This window comes from Schistocerca cancellata, chromosome 11 (assembly GCF_023864275.1).
Source record: "Schistocerca cancellata isolate TAMUIC-IGC-003103 chromosome 11, iqSchCanc2.1, whole genome shotgun sequence".
Classification (NCBI taxonomy): domain Eukaryota; kingdom Metazoa; phylum Arthropoda; class Insecta; order Orthoptera; family Acrididae; genus Schistocerca; species Schistocerca cancellata.
Window position 1 is genome coordinate 76,129,690 of NC_064636.1, and position 16,029 is coordinate 76,145,718.

Below are 16,029 nucleotides of genomic sequence, written 5' to 3' on the forward strand. Positions count from 1 at the left end.
GTCCTTACTTTCAGACTGCATAATCTTTGATACTAATTTTTTCTAGTGCTTTACACTGAAATATTAAAAGGGTAACAAAGTTCTACAATTTTCTTTTCTTTTGGGACAGACTTTGTTCATCACATTTCTCACTCATAACAATTATATTTACTAGAATCGTAAGTCGTCAACAAATCTTTCTTTAAGCACATTGATGATATCATATCCCAGGCTGATGTATTAGGTTTACTGGCTTTAACATTATCTTTAAAGTAACAGCACAAGTTTTTGAAGTCTGTCATTGTAGCATGCTGTGGTCAATCAAGTTCTGTATAATCTTTGTTGATCCATTATGGACTGTGGGACAACAGCTGGCATGTATTTCTTGATGCAGTAATTTACCATCAGCTGTATGTAATGTAGAAATTTATTTTATGAACTTCTTATGTGGCACCAGCTGTTACATAACAATTTGATTCATGGATTCAGTTATATGGCTCCTTCCGTGTATAGTTATTTTATGACTATGACCTGTGGGGCCTGAAGATGACATCAATGTAATGCCGAAACTGGTAGCACATAAGTAGTTCATAAAATAAATTTCTACGATACATACAGCTGTTGGTAAATTATTGCATCAAGAAAAAAGTTCTGTATATTCTCACCATTGGTGCATTCCCTCTTTGTAACAAAAAACAGTTATCACTGAGGCTGTCACATTCCTCTTTGAGAATAAAATGTCTGTTCAATTTACTGCAGTATCTGCCTGTGGTAGCCAGATCCTAGGTCTTATCTGACAGAACGTTGTGGTTTCCCACTGCAAGGTGTGTCTCATTTCAACTGATTTATCTATTTCTTGCTGGGCAGTTGCTCCTCTGTTCATTTTTCCCACCTTCTCTTTGCATTTTCCCCAAGTAAGTTATTGGAATATCTAAGGTCAGTAGAGAATGCTCGCCAAACGTTAGAAGAGGCATTGGTGTACAGAATACTTAATTGTGGCCTGGTGAAAGTGAGTAGTGTGAAGAGAACGATAAAACAACAAATTTTAATGCTTCTTAATTTTTTTTCCCCACTGCCAGGGCATTCCTCATCTCAAGGTCTCCGGGGCACTACCCCATTTGCCCTGGTCTCATTATGCCTACGATGTGATGTGAGAAACAACTGGCTGCGACTTCAGTCCATGTCTGCGAATGACTTGGGAAGCTCTGGGGGCATAGCAGTACATCACAGGCATCCTCTGTCTTCACGTGTTACTTCTCACGAGACAATGTCCTGGTATCTAACATTCAACCACACAAAGCATCTGTGTCTATGAACTGCCTGTGTTACGTCGAGTTACTCCTTCAGCCAGTGAGAGCCCCATGACAGAATACGTACAGACCGTCTCGGATGTTGGCATTGTCCCAGTGCCAATATCCAGAATACCAGTGGTCACTTAAGATAATTGTAGGCCGACTTATTTCAGGAGGTGATACACCCAAATCAGTGCATGCTATAAGTCCCAGGGGAGGAGGGGGATGGGCAACATCCTACCAATAGCTGGCCACACCCACGTGGGTTTTAACGACAGGTCACAGATAGTGCCGACAGATTCTGGAAAACCTATAGGCCCTACCTGTGGCACTAGTGGAGACACAACATTCAGGCTGGAAATGGCAATTCCGCCACTCCAGTTGTCCACACGCAAGCGAGTTTCTTTGATGGGCCACATGCAAAAAGTCCGTGAGCTTTCCTGTTGTTTTCACGTGACAGCAGGTGCTATTTATTTCAAGTATGGTGAAGGGGTGGACCTGTGATTGTGTCAAATAATTTATGTAGTTGTACTGCAAAAGCTCTTGGTTATGGAAATTGACCAATGAACTTTCCACGAACAAGAATGTATGTGGGGCATATGAAGAGATGGTTGAAACACATGTTATATGGTATTCCAACTGCAGACCAATGTGTTATAAAAACTAAGCCACAAAATTTTAAATAGATTTCAGGAAGATGGAGGCCTCCAAAAGAAGTGGAAAACAGACAGGAGGCTAAAATGTATAAACCAACACTATAGTGAGTAAGTTGCCTGTACTGAGCTCATTGTTGTGTAATCCATAATGATGTTACATCCATTATTTTATAGGTAATACAAATCATTGTACATTACAAAGGATCAAGCACATACTTTTCCTAGCACATCAAACCTTCATGATTCTCAGAGGAGTATCTGTAGTTCTCAACCAGAGCCATACAGCTTAAATGTTGCCTTCTGGGAATCCATTCTTTGGCCCATCTTGTGCAATTTTTGTTTAAAAAAAAATATGAATACACAGCATACATACCACCGACGGCCTACACAATTTTTCTCCTATCATCCATACTTTCTTTTGACAATATAAATGAGTATCAAAACCCAAAAATATAAGACCGTAAAATAATCCTTAAAAACACTGCACTGTGTTATATGATTTTGTTGAGACACGGTCACAACTCCTGAAATCTGACATCTGCAGCCTGTGGCCTGTTGAGCATGCACCGCAGTCCTGGGCCTGCAGATAATTCACGAAAAGCTGCCAGTTTACCCCACACATGAAGGGACCCAGGCACTGTGCAAATTTGAGACACCAGATCTGATGGTTACTAAACAACATTTTTTACTTATTCACAAATAAAAAATTTAATTCATCCAGAAGGCTGCAAGAGATATTGATTACAGAACATTTGTAGATTTGATGGATTGTGCATGCACATTAGCGGCAAATGACAGGTGCGAGATCGGATTAGTCACATCCACAGAATCGGCTCACGGTTCTGGCCTGTTGCAAAAATCTGCTCTTATGTGGCCAGCTATTAAGGGACTAGCAAAGTGATTGTACCACCAGTTTCATGGCTCATTTAACTTGATTTTGTAATCATTTAAATAAAACCACAAAACCTCTCAATGCATGAAAGTCCTTTCCAGCTCCTTAGCTCTCTTTCTAGGAGATTAACTTTATGTCAGAGAGTGTAGTTAGGGGCATTTGTGGTAAGCAATTAGTGATCTATGCACATTGGGCTCTAGATAACTCTGATAAATTGTATTAACATTTAAAGTATATTACAATGTACAACATCATGAAGTAATTACATACAGTAGCACCAGAACATCTGTTATGTATAAGTCCCACCTTGCCAATCAACATTTTCTCTTTCTATCAAACTTAAGATCCATACAACTCCAATTTCATAAGTGCAGCTGAAGCTGTCAGAATAGCAATAAGTCAGCAAAACAACTGCTTACACACATTCAATAAAGTAGTCATATTTTGTGATTCTATAGCAGCACTATCAGCATTTATCAACACACAAGACCTAAATATCATTCAAGTTGTCCAGGAAGTAATTACACCACTACAACAGAACAACTAGAAAACTCCAAATCATTGGATACCATCTCACTGTGTCTTCGATGCTAATGAAAAATCTGCACAGAAATTAAACACATTGAAAAAAATAATCCTAATGTGTTATGTTTTACGGTGAAATGCATTATTAACAAGGTATTTTAAGAATAATTGAAAAGATCCAACAAAATTCCATATGAGGGAAAGATCTGAAAAAACATCAAGGATAACTCAGCAGCACCTGATGGACCAAGAAGAGAAGCAGTAGCCATATTCCAATTGACAACTGGCAGCCCACTTGCATAAGATCTTCATACTGTTGTCTCCAGAATGTGTGCTGTGTCATAAAATTGGTACACTCATGAACAAAGAACTTTTAAAATTGTATCAAAACTTGTTCATAATTCAGACTAACATAATTGTAGTGGGAAGCAAGAAGGTATTTGATGATAAACCAAGTGCAGGACATTAAATCAATAATAATATTATCAGTGATCGCCAAACATACACTCAATTTATATATCTTTTGCTTACTGAAGGGAAGCCGCAGTACCCTTCCAATAAGCTGCATGGTGTCAACAACATGAGAGCTGTAACATTTGCAAAATAAGAATCCTCAAATTATTTATACAGTGGTACATACGATTGGACAGCAAGGTTTTGGAATTAAATATCCTCTGTGCCGTTTGTAAATGCCTCTACAGAGTGACAGTGCCTGCAGACTAGGGAATTAGTACATCCTTTCCCCCTACCACCACCCACCCAAATACAATTTTATGTGAAATTGGGTGTATTTCATTTTGTTACAACTGTCGTCCACTCAGCTGTGGAACAGCAAGCCTATTCGTTTCTAACATGAGGTATATGTGTAACATCAATATATACATTAGTAGGCCCTACTTTTGTTTAACAGCATAGACTGTATATATACTTTGTTGTTGCTATATATGAGCTACAATCAAATTGTTTCTGTTACCTGTATAGCCCTATTTTCCCCATTGCAGTCTACATCATCGCGTTAGGAACAAGAATTCTACCACTCTGCTCTACACATCTAAAAGAAGTCAGTGCATCACTAGTTATACACGTAATTCGATTGAAATCGTGGTTCACACATTTCCAACGTATCTTAGTTGCACGTTTTTATGATTTACTCTAATTTTCTTGGTGTAGGAGATGCCGCATGTTCGATTGATAATGTATGAGACAGAAGTTCGCGACTTTGCAGCTAAATATTAATCCAGTTGACCGCTTAATGCTTTAATATCATACTGATGACATTATTTTCATTTGTAATAGGAAAAAAGGCATTTCTCGAACGCAGACGCTTAGCCAGTCCCTCGGCAGTCTGCTACCTCAGCTACCTGAAACATGCCAATTTGCCACGCATTAGCAAAACAACGCAGCGGCCCAAAGAAGACAGTAAACCACTTCAGCTTCGACATCGCTTACTGCTTTTCTCCAGATAGTTATTTTATCCAACATTTGAAATTGTTTCAACCAAACTTTTTTAATTATTCTAACAATAAATTAATAGATAAAGAAATAATGTAGTAAAAGGTGGTACTGGATCATTCTACAGCACTTCTTTCCCCCACTCAGTAAATATTTGCTTTTGTAAACCCATATCTGAATTTCAGACTAAATTTTTTGTTGAATATAAACACAATTTTGCAATTTGAAAGGTGTGAAATTTTCTATGGTATAAATTTTCTATGGTATAAACTCGATTTGAAAATCTTAATCGATTATTTTTCGACAGAGTAACCATGATAATATCTTTGTTTAAGGTGCTTGCGTCCAAAGATAGGGTCCTTCCGGAGTTGCCATTAGATTGGGAATACACGTGCGCGTATTTAGGCGAAAATGAAAGCCAAAGGAGAGGTAATAATGACATTTTTACAATTATTTATGACTGTTTTAACAATATGTTGAAAAATTCGTTTGTGAGATTGACGAGGTACATGTAATGTGATAGTTAATTTGCTAACCTAATATTGGTATAAATCATAGTAACACGTCTGTTAAGTGAATATAACACCGGCAGCAGTGTCAACATGTGGAAGAAGTTATTATGATATACACTTAAATCTATAGAACACGATACATCAGTGAAAAAATAGTTTTAACCTATTTCATAGATATACAGTTGGTGTTGATTGTGTAAATGTTTTTTTGGTTACTGCAACCTTGTTAATGTTATCCAGTATTTCAGTAATCTACCTACTAAAACGAAAATTATTTTGTGTTTACAGTTGAAGGAATTTGAGGTTATAGGCCGGAAGTTACCATCAGAAAAACAGAAGGTGACTCCACTATACAAAATGAGAATATTTGCACCAGATTCCATTGTCGCAAAATCCCGCTTCTGGTATTTCCTGCGGCAACTAAAGAAGTTCAAGAAGACCACTGGGGAAATTGTATCAATCAAGCAGGTGAGATGGAACTCTGCTAGCTCCTTGCGAAGTGTGGCTTCTGTAGGTGAACAGTAATAGGTGTTGTTTTACAGGTGGTCCTTAATGTTTAAAGCAGAATATCCCACATTAATAGGTAGGCTATACTGCATGCCACTTGCATGCTGTTACTGTCAGTCAAATGATGAATAGTTTGCAGCAAGGCATTTGCAAGGAAATTAGGTTAGAAAAGGATTACCCATTTCTGCTGTGTTATGCAGATAACACTGTTCAGTGAAGTTTGTATTGTGAGAAATATGAAGTGCAAGACAAGAATGTGTATGTACTTGTTTGCACATGTTGATAAATGATGTACATCTATGCACCACTTCTTAAGATGTGTTAATACGTAATATTTATGTAATTGGAAACTTGGACCTGTAATTTTATGATCAGACATGTCATAACAATATTTTTTTTTTTTTTTTTTTTTTTTTTTTTTTTTTTTTTTTTTTTTTTTTTGTAAATTCGTTGGTTTTCAAATACTGAGACTTATCCATTGTACTTGTTGGCTATAAATTCATGAATCTGCCCATAAATTAGTATCTTCGTATAAATTGTGTGAGGAAATATAGTAGTGAAGTTCTGTATTCTGAAAGAAATTGGCCCCCCCAAAGAATGGGTTAGGGAATCTAATTTCCAGAAGTGAAGGACTATGGTAAGTAAAGCCACACAGATTGTACCCTGATTAAATGATTAAAATAACAGTGATTGACAGTTAATGATGGGAGTGAGTGGTGTGTCAGCACATAATATTGCTGAGGCAGCAACAGCTAAGTGTTTCCCTTCAGGATATGCTCACATGCTGCCCATTAACATTCTTCATTGGGTGTGCTTAGCAGGGTGATAAGACATTTTACTTTTTGTTCACTTTCCCAACCAGTTACAGGGCAGTGTCTCATAATCAGGCTGCACCAAGAGTAAATGAAAGCGAATAACAGTTGTTGTATTACTCTCTGGAAGTATCATCTACTACAGAGTAATGATTGGTGCCCAGTATAGCAGAGCAGTGGCCTATGCCGATAGTGAATAGAATGTAAAGTGTGACTTATCTCATTTTTGCTTGTTGCTCTGGTAGCTGTCCTGCAAACAGTTATGACAATCTGCTTTTTATTTTGATCGTTGTATAGTCAAGTATTGTCATTTGGGATTCTTGTTTGTTTTGATTTTACTATTAGACATGAATTTGCATGTATTAATGACTCATTTTCCTACAGATTCCTGAGAAGTCCCCAATTAAGATCAAGAACTTTGGTATCTGGTTACGCTATGACTCCCGATCTGGCACCCACAACATGTACCGTGAGTACAGGGACTTGAGTGTGTCTGGTGCAGTCACTCAGTGCTATCGGGATATGGGTGCTCGCCACAGAGCGAGAGCACATTCCATTCAGGTGAGGATACTTGTATAATTTTATTGGGTTGATTGTCAGCTTTTAGAATCCTTTGATTGCCAGAGAGCAGCAGTAGGCCTTTTGGCAGAGCACCACCTAACAACTATTTGTTACTAATCATGCTATGAAACATTTGAGTAATACTGTCATTAATAATGCTGTGTTACAGCATTCAGGGCTTGTTTTAAAAGATCAAAGATCTCTGCAAAATCTTGTATAAAAATTAGAATAACACTCCAACTTTCATAAGTCCCCCAGTACTGTCAGATTTTTTATAAAAAAATATTGTTAGATTGTTTACAACGTTAGTGTGTTCAGTGCCTGTGGCTCTTTCATTGTGTGCTGATGTTGACAGTTTTTTGATGTTGGTGGCAGCCAACTGGGTGTTGTATATGATAGTCAGTGAAAACCACTAAACCTGATGCTTTGTTTTGATGGAAGAAACAAATTGATTACATTGGTTTACAGTGTGAATGGAAAGAACTAGTTGTTGTGGTAGCCAGAAGCCTGGGTTAGGTTCTAATGTGACAGTTTGAGGTGCCAAAGCTGGCAGATGCTCAGCATAAAAATACCATTGCTGTAATAGGTTGATGTTTAGATTATCCTTAGATATATGTTCATCATTACAATAACCTTTCTATTTAGATTTTACCAAAAATTCTGATGTGGCTAAATTGTAACACAATAGAACCAAATACCAGGTAACTTTATTTATAAACCATAGGAAATAATGGTAGAGCCTTCTGGTTGGCTTTACATAGCAGACTGCAGATTTGATGTATTCAGTTCCAGTTTTTCATCACACAACCCATTACTAACATTGGCACTCAATGCAGCTGCTGTGGATACTGTTGAGTGCACCTTTACTTTCACTTACAGTGTAGTGGTTCTATGATTTAGGGTCTACTAGAATTCACAGGCAAAAAGTTTTGTTGTATGAAATGATCTTGGTAAGAATTCGGTTCTGAATTTTCTGAAACTACATTAATTTGTGAAGTAACCTTTTCTCCTCCTCCTGCTGCTTATTTGCCTCTAAAAGCTATAGGCTTCCTCTTTCTCACTGATATTTTCATGTTACACTCCAAGAAGACCTGTAGAAGGTAATACATGTCTGAAGTAACAACTTAATAATTTGTGCACAGTGTTGTATTTAAGTGTTTGCCTTCATTTATTTGAATTTGTGAACCTGGTCTGAGTTGCCACTCTGTCAGCCATGCAAATATTAAAGTACGGGGAATAAGCCATAATTTTGATTACTGTTCTGTAGTTGGTACACAGGTACTTTTCTCCCCACAGTATAAAATTTTTGGCATACACAGATACAGAGGATATTCTCGTTTAATAATAATGTCTTGTAGGAAGAATCTTTTGGCTATGTCAAAGGTCTTCTTGTAATCAGTTTCGTGTCTCAAGGTTAAACCTAATTATGTAAGGCAATTTTGAACATTGGAGTCTCTTTAAATGAATCTTTGCTTTCAATAAGTAGTTTTCCTTCCTCTGTTTTGAAACCCAACATTGGTGTAGTACCCGTCAAAGTCAAACTTCTCCTGTTCATTTTATTTCTCCACTTACTGCAGCTTCACTTTCTAACATTTCCAGATGTAAAATTTTACTTTAATTGTAATGATTTAGTGTTTTTCATCTTCAGACTTCAGTTAAATGAAATCATTAAATTTCCCAATGCTGTTCAGCTTTTTATTAGACATATGCAGTCCTTGATTTGTGACAGTAGTCACTGGTACTTCTGACAAAGACAAACCAGAATGATGAATTTTGAGATGTGGTACGATAGAACTTTCTTTTTTACCAGTACAAATGTGTTGTTTGCACTTTAAAATACACAGAAGAGCATTGAAATGACATTTTAAGCAGTCTAAATTTTAAAAAAAGGTATGTGCGGTTGGTATTTGTATTGATAACTAAAGGTTATTCAATGGAAAGTAGTGTTTCTGTGTGCGTTTAGCAGAATTTGTGGAAATGTTCGGAAGAGCTACTCAAAGAAACATCTGCTACTGTTGCATTTTGAATCAGATCATTTAACTTTTGGTAGTACTGATTCAGATTCTACTTCACTACATTGTGGGGGGGTTATTGGTTCTGGCTGGCTGGCTATGTGACTCATCTCCTGCCTGTCCTCTAATCTGGGAATGATTTATTTACAGCTCGTACAAAATAGATATGTATTTCAAACTTTTGTTGACCTTCAAAGTAGTCAGCAACATTGTGTATAACCTGTTGCCAGCAATGTGTGTTGATAGTTCGAGCAGCGCGGTCTATTGCCTGATGAATTTGTAGCAGTTCTGAAGTGGACACTGTGAAGTGTTTCCTTCAGTTTAGGAATAGTTGAACTCACGAGGGCTTAAGTCGGGGAGTGCAGTAGGTGGTATAGCACTTAGTAGCCCCATCAGTCAAACAAACCAGTAGCAGCTTGCACTGTACGTGCTTGACTTTTGTCCTGGAAAATGATGGGCAGGTCCTACAGATAGTGTTGTCACTTCTGTGTCTATGCTGTTCATTTTTGGAACACAGCCTACGACCAGCTTAGAGACAGAAGTGATGACACTTTCTGCAGGACCTAGCCATTTTGCAGGGAAGTGCTCAAGCACGTACAGTGCAAGCTGTTTGACTGATGGGGCTGCTAAGTGCTATACCACCTACTGCATGCCGGCCGGAGTGGCCGTGCACTTCTAGGTGCTGCAGTCTGGAACCGAGCGATTGCTACGGTCGCAGGTTTGAATCCTGCCTTGGGCGTGGATGTGTGTGATGTCCTTAGGTTAGTTAGGTTTAATTAGTTCTAAGTTCTGGGCGACTGATGACCTCAGAAGTTAAGTCCCGTAGTGCTCAGAGCCATTTGAACCAACCACCTACTGCACTTCCCTGACTCAAGCCCTCGATTTCTAAACTGAAGGAAACACTTCACAGCATTAGCTTCAGAACTGCTACAAATTCGTCAGGCAATAGACCACACTGCTCAAACTGTCAACATAGTTAGCAGTGCTAGGACTTCCACATCGCTGGCAACGGTTTATACACAATGCTGATGACTACTTTGAAGGTCAGTAAAACTTTGAAACACGTACCTATTTTCTAGGAGCTGTAAATAAATAGTTGCCACTATTAAGGTTCCAAGTTTCGTATTTTCAGTTCATGCTGGTTATCTGCTGCATGAATTTACGTATGATAGTTTATATATCTACAGTATGTTCGGAAAAGTGCACTTATCGTGTACCACGGATTCTCTGTTGCATGGTATTGTTATTAATAGTTTGCATGATGAATGACTGGAAGTGAACACAAGAGACCATGAATCAGGTGTGGGTAGCCAATGACATTGCTCACTAGTAATTTCCTATGATTAATAGATGAAATTAAGGGTGTTTTGTTTCACTCGCTGCAGTTGAAGCTGAGCTATTTGCCCCTGAACTAACGACCACCACAAAATTGTGGCATAGTTAGAAAACATATTTGTGACAACCAAGATTATAAGACGGAGTGATTCCCATTGGCTACAAATGATAGTAATGAATTATCAACAGCGGTTAATGATGAAAAAGCTGCATCATAAGTTCACTTTAGCCTATTGCATTTCTTTAATGGCTAATTTCCTGTTCTCAGATAATCAAGGTGGAGCAGGTAAAGGCTTCAAACTGCCGGCGACCTCAGGTGAAGCAGTTCCACGACTCAAAGATCCGCTTCCCACTGCCCAAGAGGATCCAGCAGCGCCACCTCATGAACAAGTTTTCAGTCCGCAAACCCAGGACCTTCTATATGTAAACATATTGTGGACATTTGTTGTGGGTTTCTGAGTTTTGGATGTGAAACAATAAAGTTATACTGTAAGAATAAATGGTGTAATTTTTACTACCTTTTAATGAAGCAGAATGTGCATATTATGTGTGAGATTCAGTGAGCTACTGTGATATTAGCCCCCCCTATCAAAATCTTGGTTGTGAACACACTGATCTGCAGCACAATACAAGCTCTATGTTAGATTGTAAATAGATAATTCAGTTGAGAGTTGGTGAAGTCAACAAATATAAATACGATGTATTGGTTGGTGGTAACTGTGATCTGTAGTGTAGCCTAATTATTTTTTTTTCCCCACTTGACCATATTTAATGCACTTTTCATTGTAAATATTGAAAGTGCAAGGTGTAGTCAGTAAAGTAACTTAGATAATGCACAGGTCTCCAACAAATATTGTGATGCAGTGAAAATATTTTATGCTTGGTGCTCCACAACTTGTGTAAGTATTTAAGACGTCTTAAAAATCACAATGTATATTTCCTTCAAAGACATCTAGCATTCCAGTACTTCTGATGTTAATGATCTGATGATTTTTTTTTAGGCATATATAAGTACTAGTGTTGATTTACAAAACAATAGTTTAGCCATAAGAGTTTAGTGTTCAGAAAAACAGTTCAATACAAAATAAGCTTATTTGGCTGCTATTACTCTGATTTCATAAGAGGTGTCATTTTGAGTGGGTGACTATTCACACCAGATACATAACTGCTCAATTCTCTACAAAACATACTTTCTCAAAGTTACTGAGGGTGGCATTTTGCACAGCACTCATACATTTTCCTTCTTTTGTTGGTCCTGGCCTGCTGAAGTGTGATGAATATCTCCTTCATAGCCTTCACAGTTCTTGCAACTATGCTTTCCAAGGCAACATTAGACAAGAAACACACCACCTTGCTTTCATGTATGTCCAGTGGATCAGACACCTTTCCTTCCAGTCTGATAGTACCCTGTAACTAATTCATTGTCATTCTAACATGTCTAAGCAATTTTCCAGGTGTTTGTAGTTCAGTCAAAGCACAGTACAGTTGCTCTCTGTCTATGCTGTAATTTAGTAGCCTTTAGTCGACAAAAAGGTGGGGCAAACTAACCCCAAATTCAATTATTTTTTCTAAAATTTGCGTTAAGGTAACGATGTGAGCTATTGGGAGAAATCTACATTGGTGTGAGCCAGTCTCTGAACAATTGATAGGAGACAATAAAACAGTATAGTCTTTCTTTATATAGGGCATATGATTCCATCTCTCCACTGCTGGGCATTGTCTTCTCATCCCACATTGAAACGAACAGCTTTAGGAGAGTCTATTGAGTGTCACCCTGAGTGAACAGTTATGTTGGAATATTATCTGTTCCTGGTGACGTAGAGATTTTCAGTTTATTCAGAGCAGTTATCGCTTCTGGAATCATCTAATCCTTGCATGTCAATTTGATCTCTTGGTATCCTTCTGTTACACTGACTTTATAAAAATGTCAGTGCCATCGTTCACAGATCATCCCCTCACTTACGATTTTTCCTGTTTCATCCGTCACCAGGCTAGTTCTTCCACTAAAGGTAAAAGGGCAGCAGTTACCTTATTACAAAATTTCCTCGCTCAGTCTGGCTCTCCATAAGCTCCAGTTCTTTGATGTTTGCTTTCATTCACACACACTCTTTGTTGGTGAATGTGCTTTCCAATTTATTTTTCTTCATAAAGTGCCACACTACTATTGTGCAATTTGATTGGAATGTTCTACATGCTTTGCTCTTCACTGTTCCTATATCTTTCAATGTCAAACTATGGAGATCTTATGTACCTTGCTTCAGTTCCCTGTGTTTCTTTTGTGATATCTCCAGTGCACAATTTATAATTTCCCATTGATCCTCAATGTTGTTAGACTGTTCCTCTTTCAGGGATCTTTGATATCTTTTCTTGGTATTGACCATTAATTGCAGATGATTGTAGAGCTGTTATTTATGTTTTCTCTTCGTAGAGCTGTTAGTTATGTTTTCCCAAGTGGGAACAGTAACTGGTATCTTTGGGTGTGTCAAAGATATTTGTGATTTTAAGCAATATGCCTCTCCATGTATGCTGTGAATGTCAAGAGCCCTATTAGTGAGGAGCACTGTTAATAATGTTAGTGAAAAGTTTTGTCAGTGAATAACCAAAGGAGTTGTGGTGTAGTGATAGTCAGCTCCCCTCGTTCTTGACATAATCAGCAGTCAGAATTGAAAGCATTCATTAGCTCTAGCTTTCTCCATTTGGGGTTATGTCGCTTATACACGCAGAAATGAGAAAACCAAATTTTCTCCCTTTCTTTCAAATAAAATTCAAGTATTTAACACACACTCTTTGGGCATCAGTGCGTGTCACTAACCCACAAGGTGGAAGCTGGTAAGCAGTGATGAACTGAAGCAAAATCATTATCTTGAAGTTCCTATTATGTAATCTTAGTGAACCTGCAATTGGTAAATATGTGTAGGAATTGGCTACACATCGTAATCACCACCTCCCCTTATCTGCCCCCCCCCCCCCAATACACCTCTCTCTCTCTCTCTCTCTCTCTCTCTCTCTCTCTCTCTCTCTCTCTCTCTCTCTCTCTCTCTCTCTCTCTCCCTCTCTCTCTCTGCCCCCCCTTCCCCCCTCAATCTCCTTCATTGTTACTTAAATTTATAAGATCTGATGTGCAGTACACAGTTAATACCTTGTGCAAGTTTTCAGATAAAAAAGATGTGCTCTCTTCAGCATGCAATTATATGTTCAGAGCCTTGTACGTTGGAAGGGAAACTTCATTCTACTTTAGCTGACACTGTATAAAGCTTTCCTTAACAGCTTTCACCATATAATGTGCAGCATTCAGTATGAATAATTGGGATAGCAGTAATTAAAACAGGATTTTTTTGCTGTGGCAGGACCTTCGTGAAATTTCAATTGCAATCACATTGTCTTTAGAGTGTGAAAATATTTTGTTGGTGCCCACACACAGAGAGAAAAATGATCATAATAAAATAAGAGAAATTGGAGCACTTTTGGAAAGGTTCAAGTATTCACTTTTCCCGTGTGCTGCTAAGTAGAGAAGTAACTTCAAGTGGGTTTGATGAACCCTCTGCCAGGCACTTAATTGAGAATTGGAGTGTAGATGTAGAAGAGTAGTGTATTGTCATGCTTAATGCCTTGGGTCATATGGCAACCATAGACCCGTCAAACAATTTACTAATAGTGGAAAAAATTAATTTTTCTAAATATTCAGTGTAGCAGAAGCTTTTCACCTGAAGCATCTCCTTCCAAAGTTCCTACATGCAATACATCATCCCATAAACTACGTGGTTTCATTAGTTGATGTCCATATTCTTTTATTTGCAACCCGTTGTTTGAGTTGTTTCATTGCTTTTTTTTGTAGCTTGAGGGAGATTTTCATATGTATTTACCTAAGAATTCATGAAATGTTTGATGGTTCAGTCCGTGTATGTTAGCACTAAGTAAAGCTGCATAAAGTTCTTAACTTTATGTTGAATAAGACTGGTGGGATTCCCCTAAAAGCATTTCCTGTTTTTCCATTTTCGATCCATTGTACTCCGTGTTTGTTTTCTGTTGCCCAGTGCTTCTGAATATTGACTGAATTCCTTGCAGTTACTATTACGTTGTGTAGTTTACATCATCTATCAGCTGAAAATACTTTCTTACCACATTGAGATATGAACTGTTGTAATTTCACTTGAATACTTTTTCATTGTAGGCAGTTTTTCTGAAATATATTGCACACAGATAACTTCAACAAGACTGAATAACACAAGACACTTGTTTGTTGTTCACAGTCAAGAATGGCTTGAGCTACTACCTGCTCATAGTTTAAAAATAGGCTACACAGCCACTGCTGGGTAAGCTTGAAGTACATATGTGAATTCAAACAAAACGGGGGAGGAAGATATATGTTCACCATTTTTAAGGAAATGAAGTGAGATGTGCAACTCTGAGGAATATAACACTGAAGAAAGTGCATGAGAAAAAAACATTACAAATATGGCCATTTACTGACTGAAGTACACTCTGAGAGAAATGGCTGCATGTGCATAAGTTTAGTTTTTTCATAACACAGTGTTCGGCGATCACTGATATTATTATTATTATTATTATTATTATTATTATTATTATTATTATTAATTTGTCCTGCACTTGGTTTTCATAACACAGGAGTATGTTAAGTCTCACAGGAAATATATGCCCTACCATACACATATACAGATGCCAGTAGTATCGCATACACACGGCACAAAAGAGCAGTGTGTTGGCGGAGCTGCCATTTGTGGTGATGACTTACATGAAAGGACTTCCAGTGTGATTATGGCCGTACTATGGGAATTGAGATTGTGCACATGGAATGGTAGTTGGAGGTAGATGCATCAGAATTTCATTTTGGGAATTGTTAGGGGAATCAGTATTGTTTCTATCCGTAATCCAGTGGGACCAATGACCTCGCTGTTTGGACCCCTCCCTCCAAATCGACCAACCCACCCAGAGTAGAGTAGCACTTTCCACAGTGTCGAGTGTGCCGAGACTACCAAATTTCGGGTGTTAAATATCGCCGTGGACAATAACAGTGGCCGACAGCCTTCACTTAACGACCGAGAATAGCGACATTTGCATAGAATTGACAGTGCTAACAGACAAGAAACACTGCGTGAAATAATCACAGAAGTGAATGTGAGGCACAGTGAATGTCCCACAGTGTGGCAATATTTGGCATTACTGAGCTATGGCAGCAGAAGACATACAAGTACTGTTATAACAGCAAAGCAACATCTCTCCTGAGCCCGTGACTATATCGTTTGGATCCTACATGACTGGAAAGCTGTGTCCTGGTTAGATGAGCCCTGATTTCAGTTGGTAAGAGCTGATAATAGGGTTTGAGTCTGGTGAAGAACCCTGGGCTCAGGTTGTCAACAAGATGCTGTGCAAGCAGGTGGTAACTCCATAATGCTGTGGACTATGTGTACATGGAATGGAGCGCGTCCTCTTTTTCAACCGGACTGATCATTGACTGGAAATTGTAATTTTGGCT

The 16,029-nt window shown here is 38.2% G+C and overlaps 2 protein-coding genes across 5 annotated transcripts; one reads left to right on the forward strand and one right to left on the reverse strand.

Moving 5' to 3' along the window:
- Positions 1-2,924: 2,924 nt before the first annotated feature.
- Positions 2,925-4,709, reverse strand: LOC126108785 (uncharacterized). Of its 4 annotated transcripts, XM_049914135.1 has the most exons (4): positions 4,318-4,709; positions 3,757-3,931; positions 3,583-3,678; positions 2,925-3,421 (listed from the first exon to the last, which is right to left on the reverse strand). In XM_049914135.1, exons 1-4 carry the CDS (start codon positions 4,338-4,340, stop codon positions 3,410-3,412), a joined length of 306 nt encoding a protein of 101 aa, XP_049770092.1. In that variant the 5' UTR covers positions 4,341-4,709; the 3' UTR covers positions 2,925-3,409. The 4 variants fall into 4 exon arrangements, 1 of the variants encoding a protein (XP_049770092.1); XR_007523632.1 differs by having other exon boundaries at positions 3,876-4,709; XR_007523633.1 differs by lacking the exon at positions 3,757-3,931 and having other exon boundaries at positions 2,925-3,678.
- Positions 4,710-5,095: 386 nt separating this feature from the next.
- LOC126108782 (60S ribosomal protein L18a) lies at positions 5,096-11,035 on the forward strand. Its single transcript, XM_049914133.1, has 4 exons — positions 5,096-5,225; positions 5,597-5,776; positions 7,012-7,188; positions 10,804-11,035. Exons 1-4 carry the CDS (start codon positions 5,208-5,210, stop codon positions 10,960-10,962), a joined length of 534 nt encoding a protein of 177 aa, XP_049770090.1. The 5' UTR covers positions 5,096-5,207; the 3' UTR covers positions 10,963-11,035.
- Positions 11,036-16,029: the final 4,994 nt, after the last annotated feature.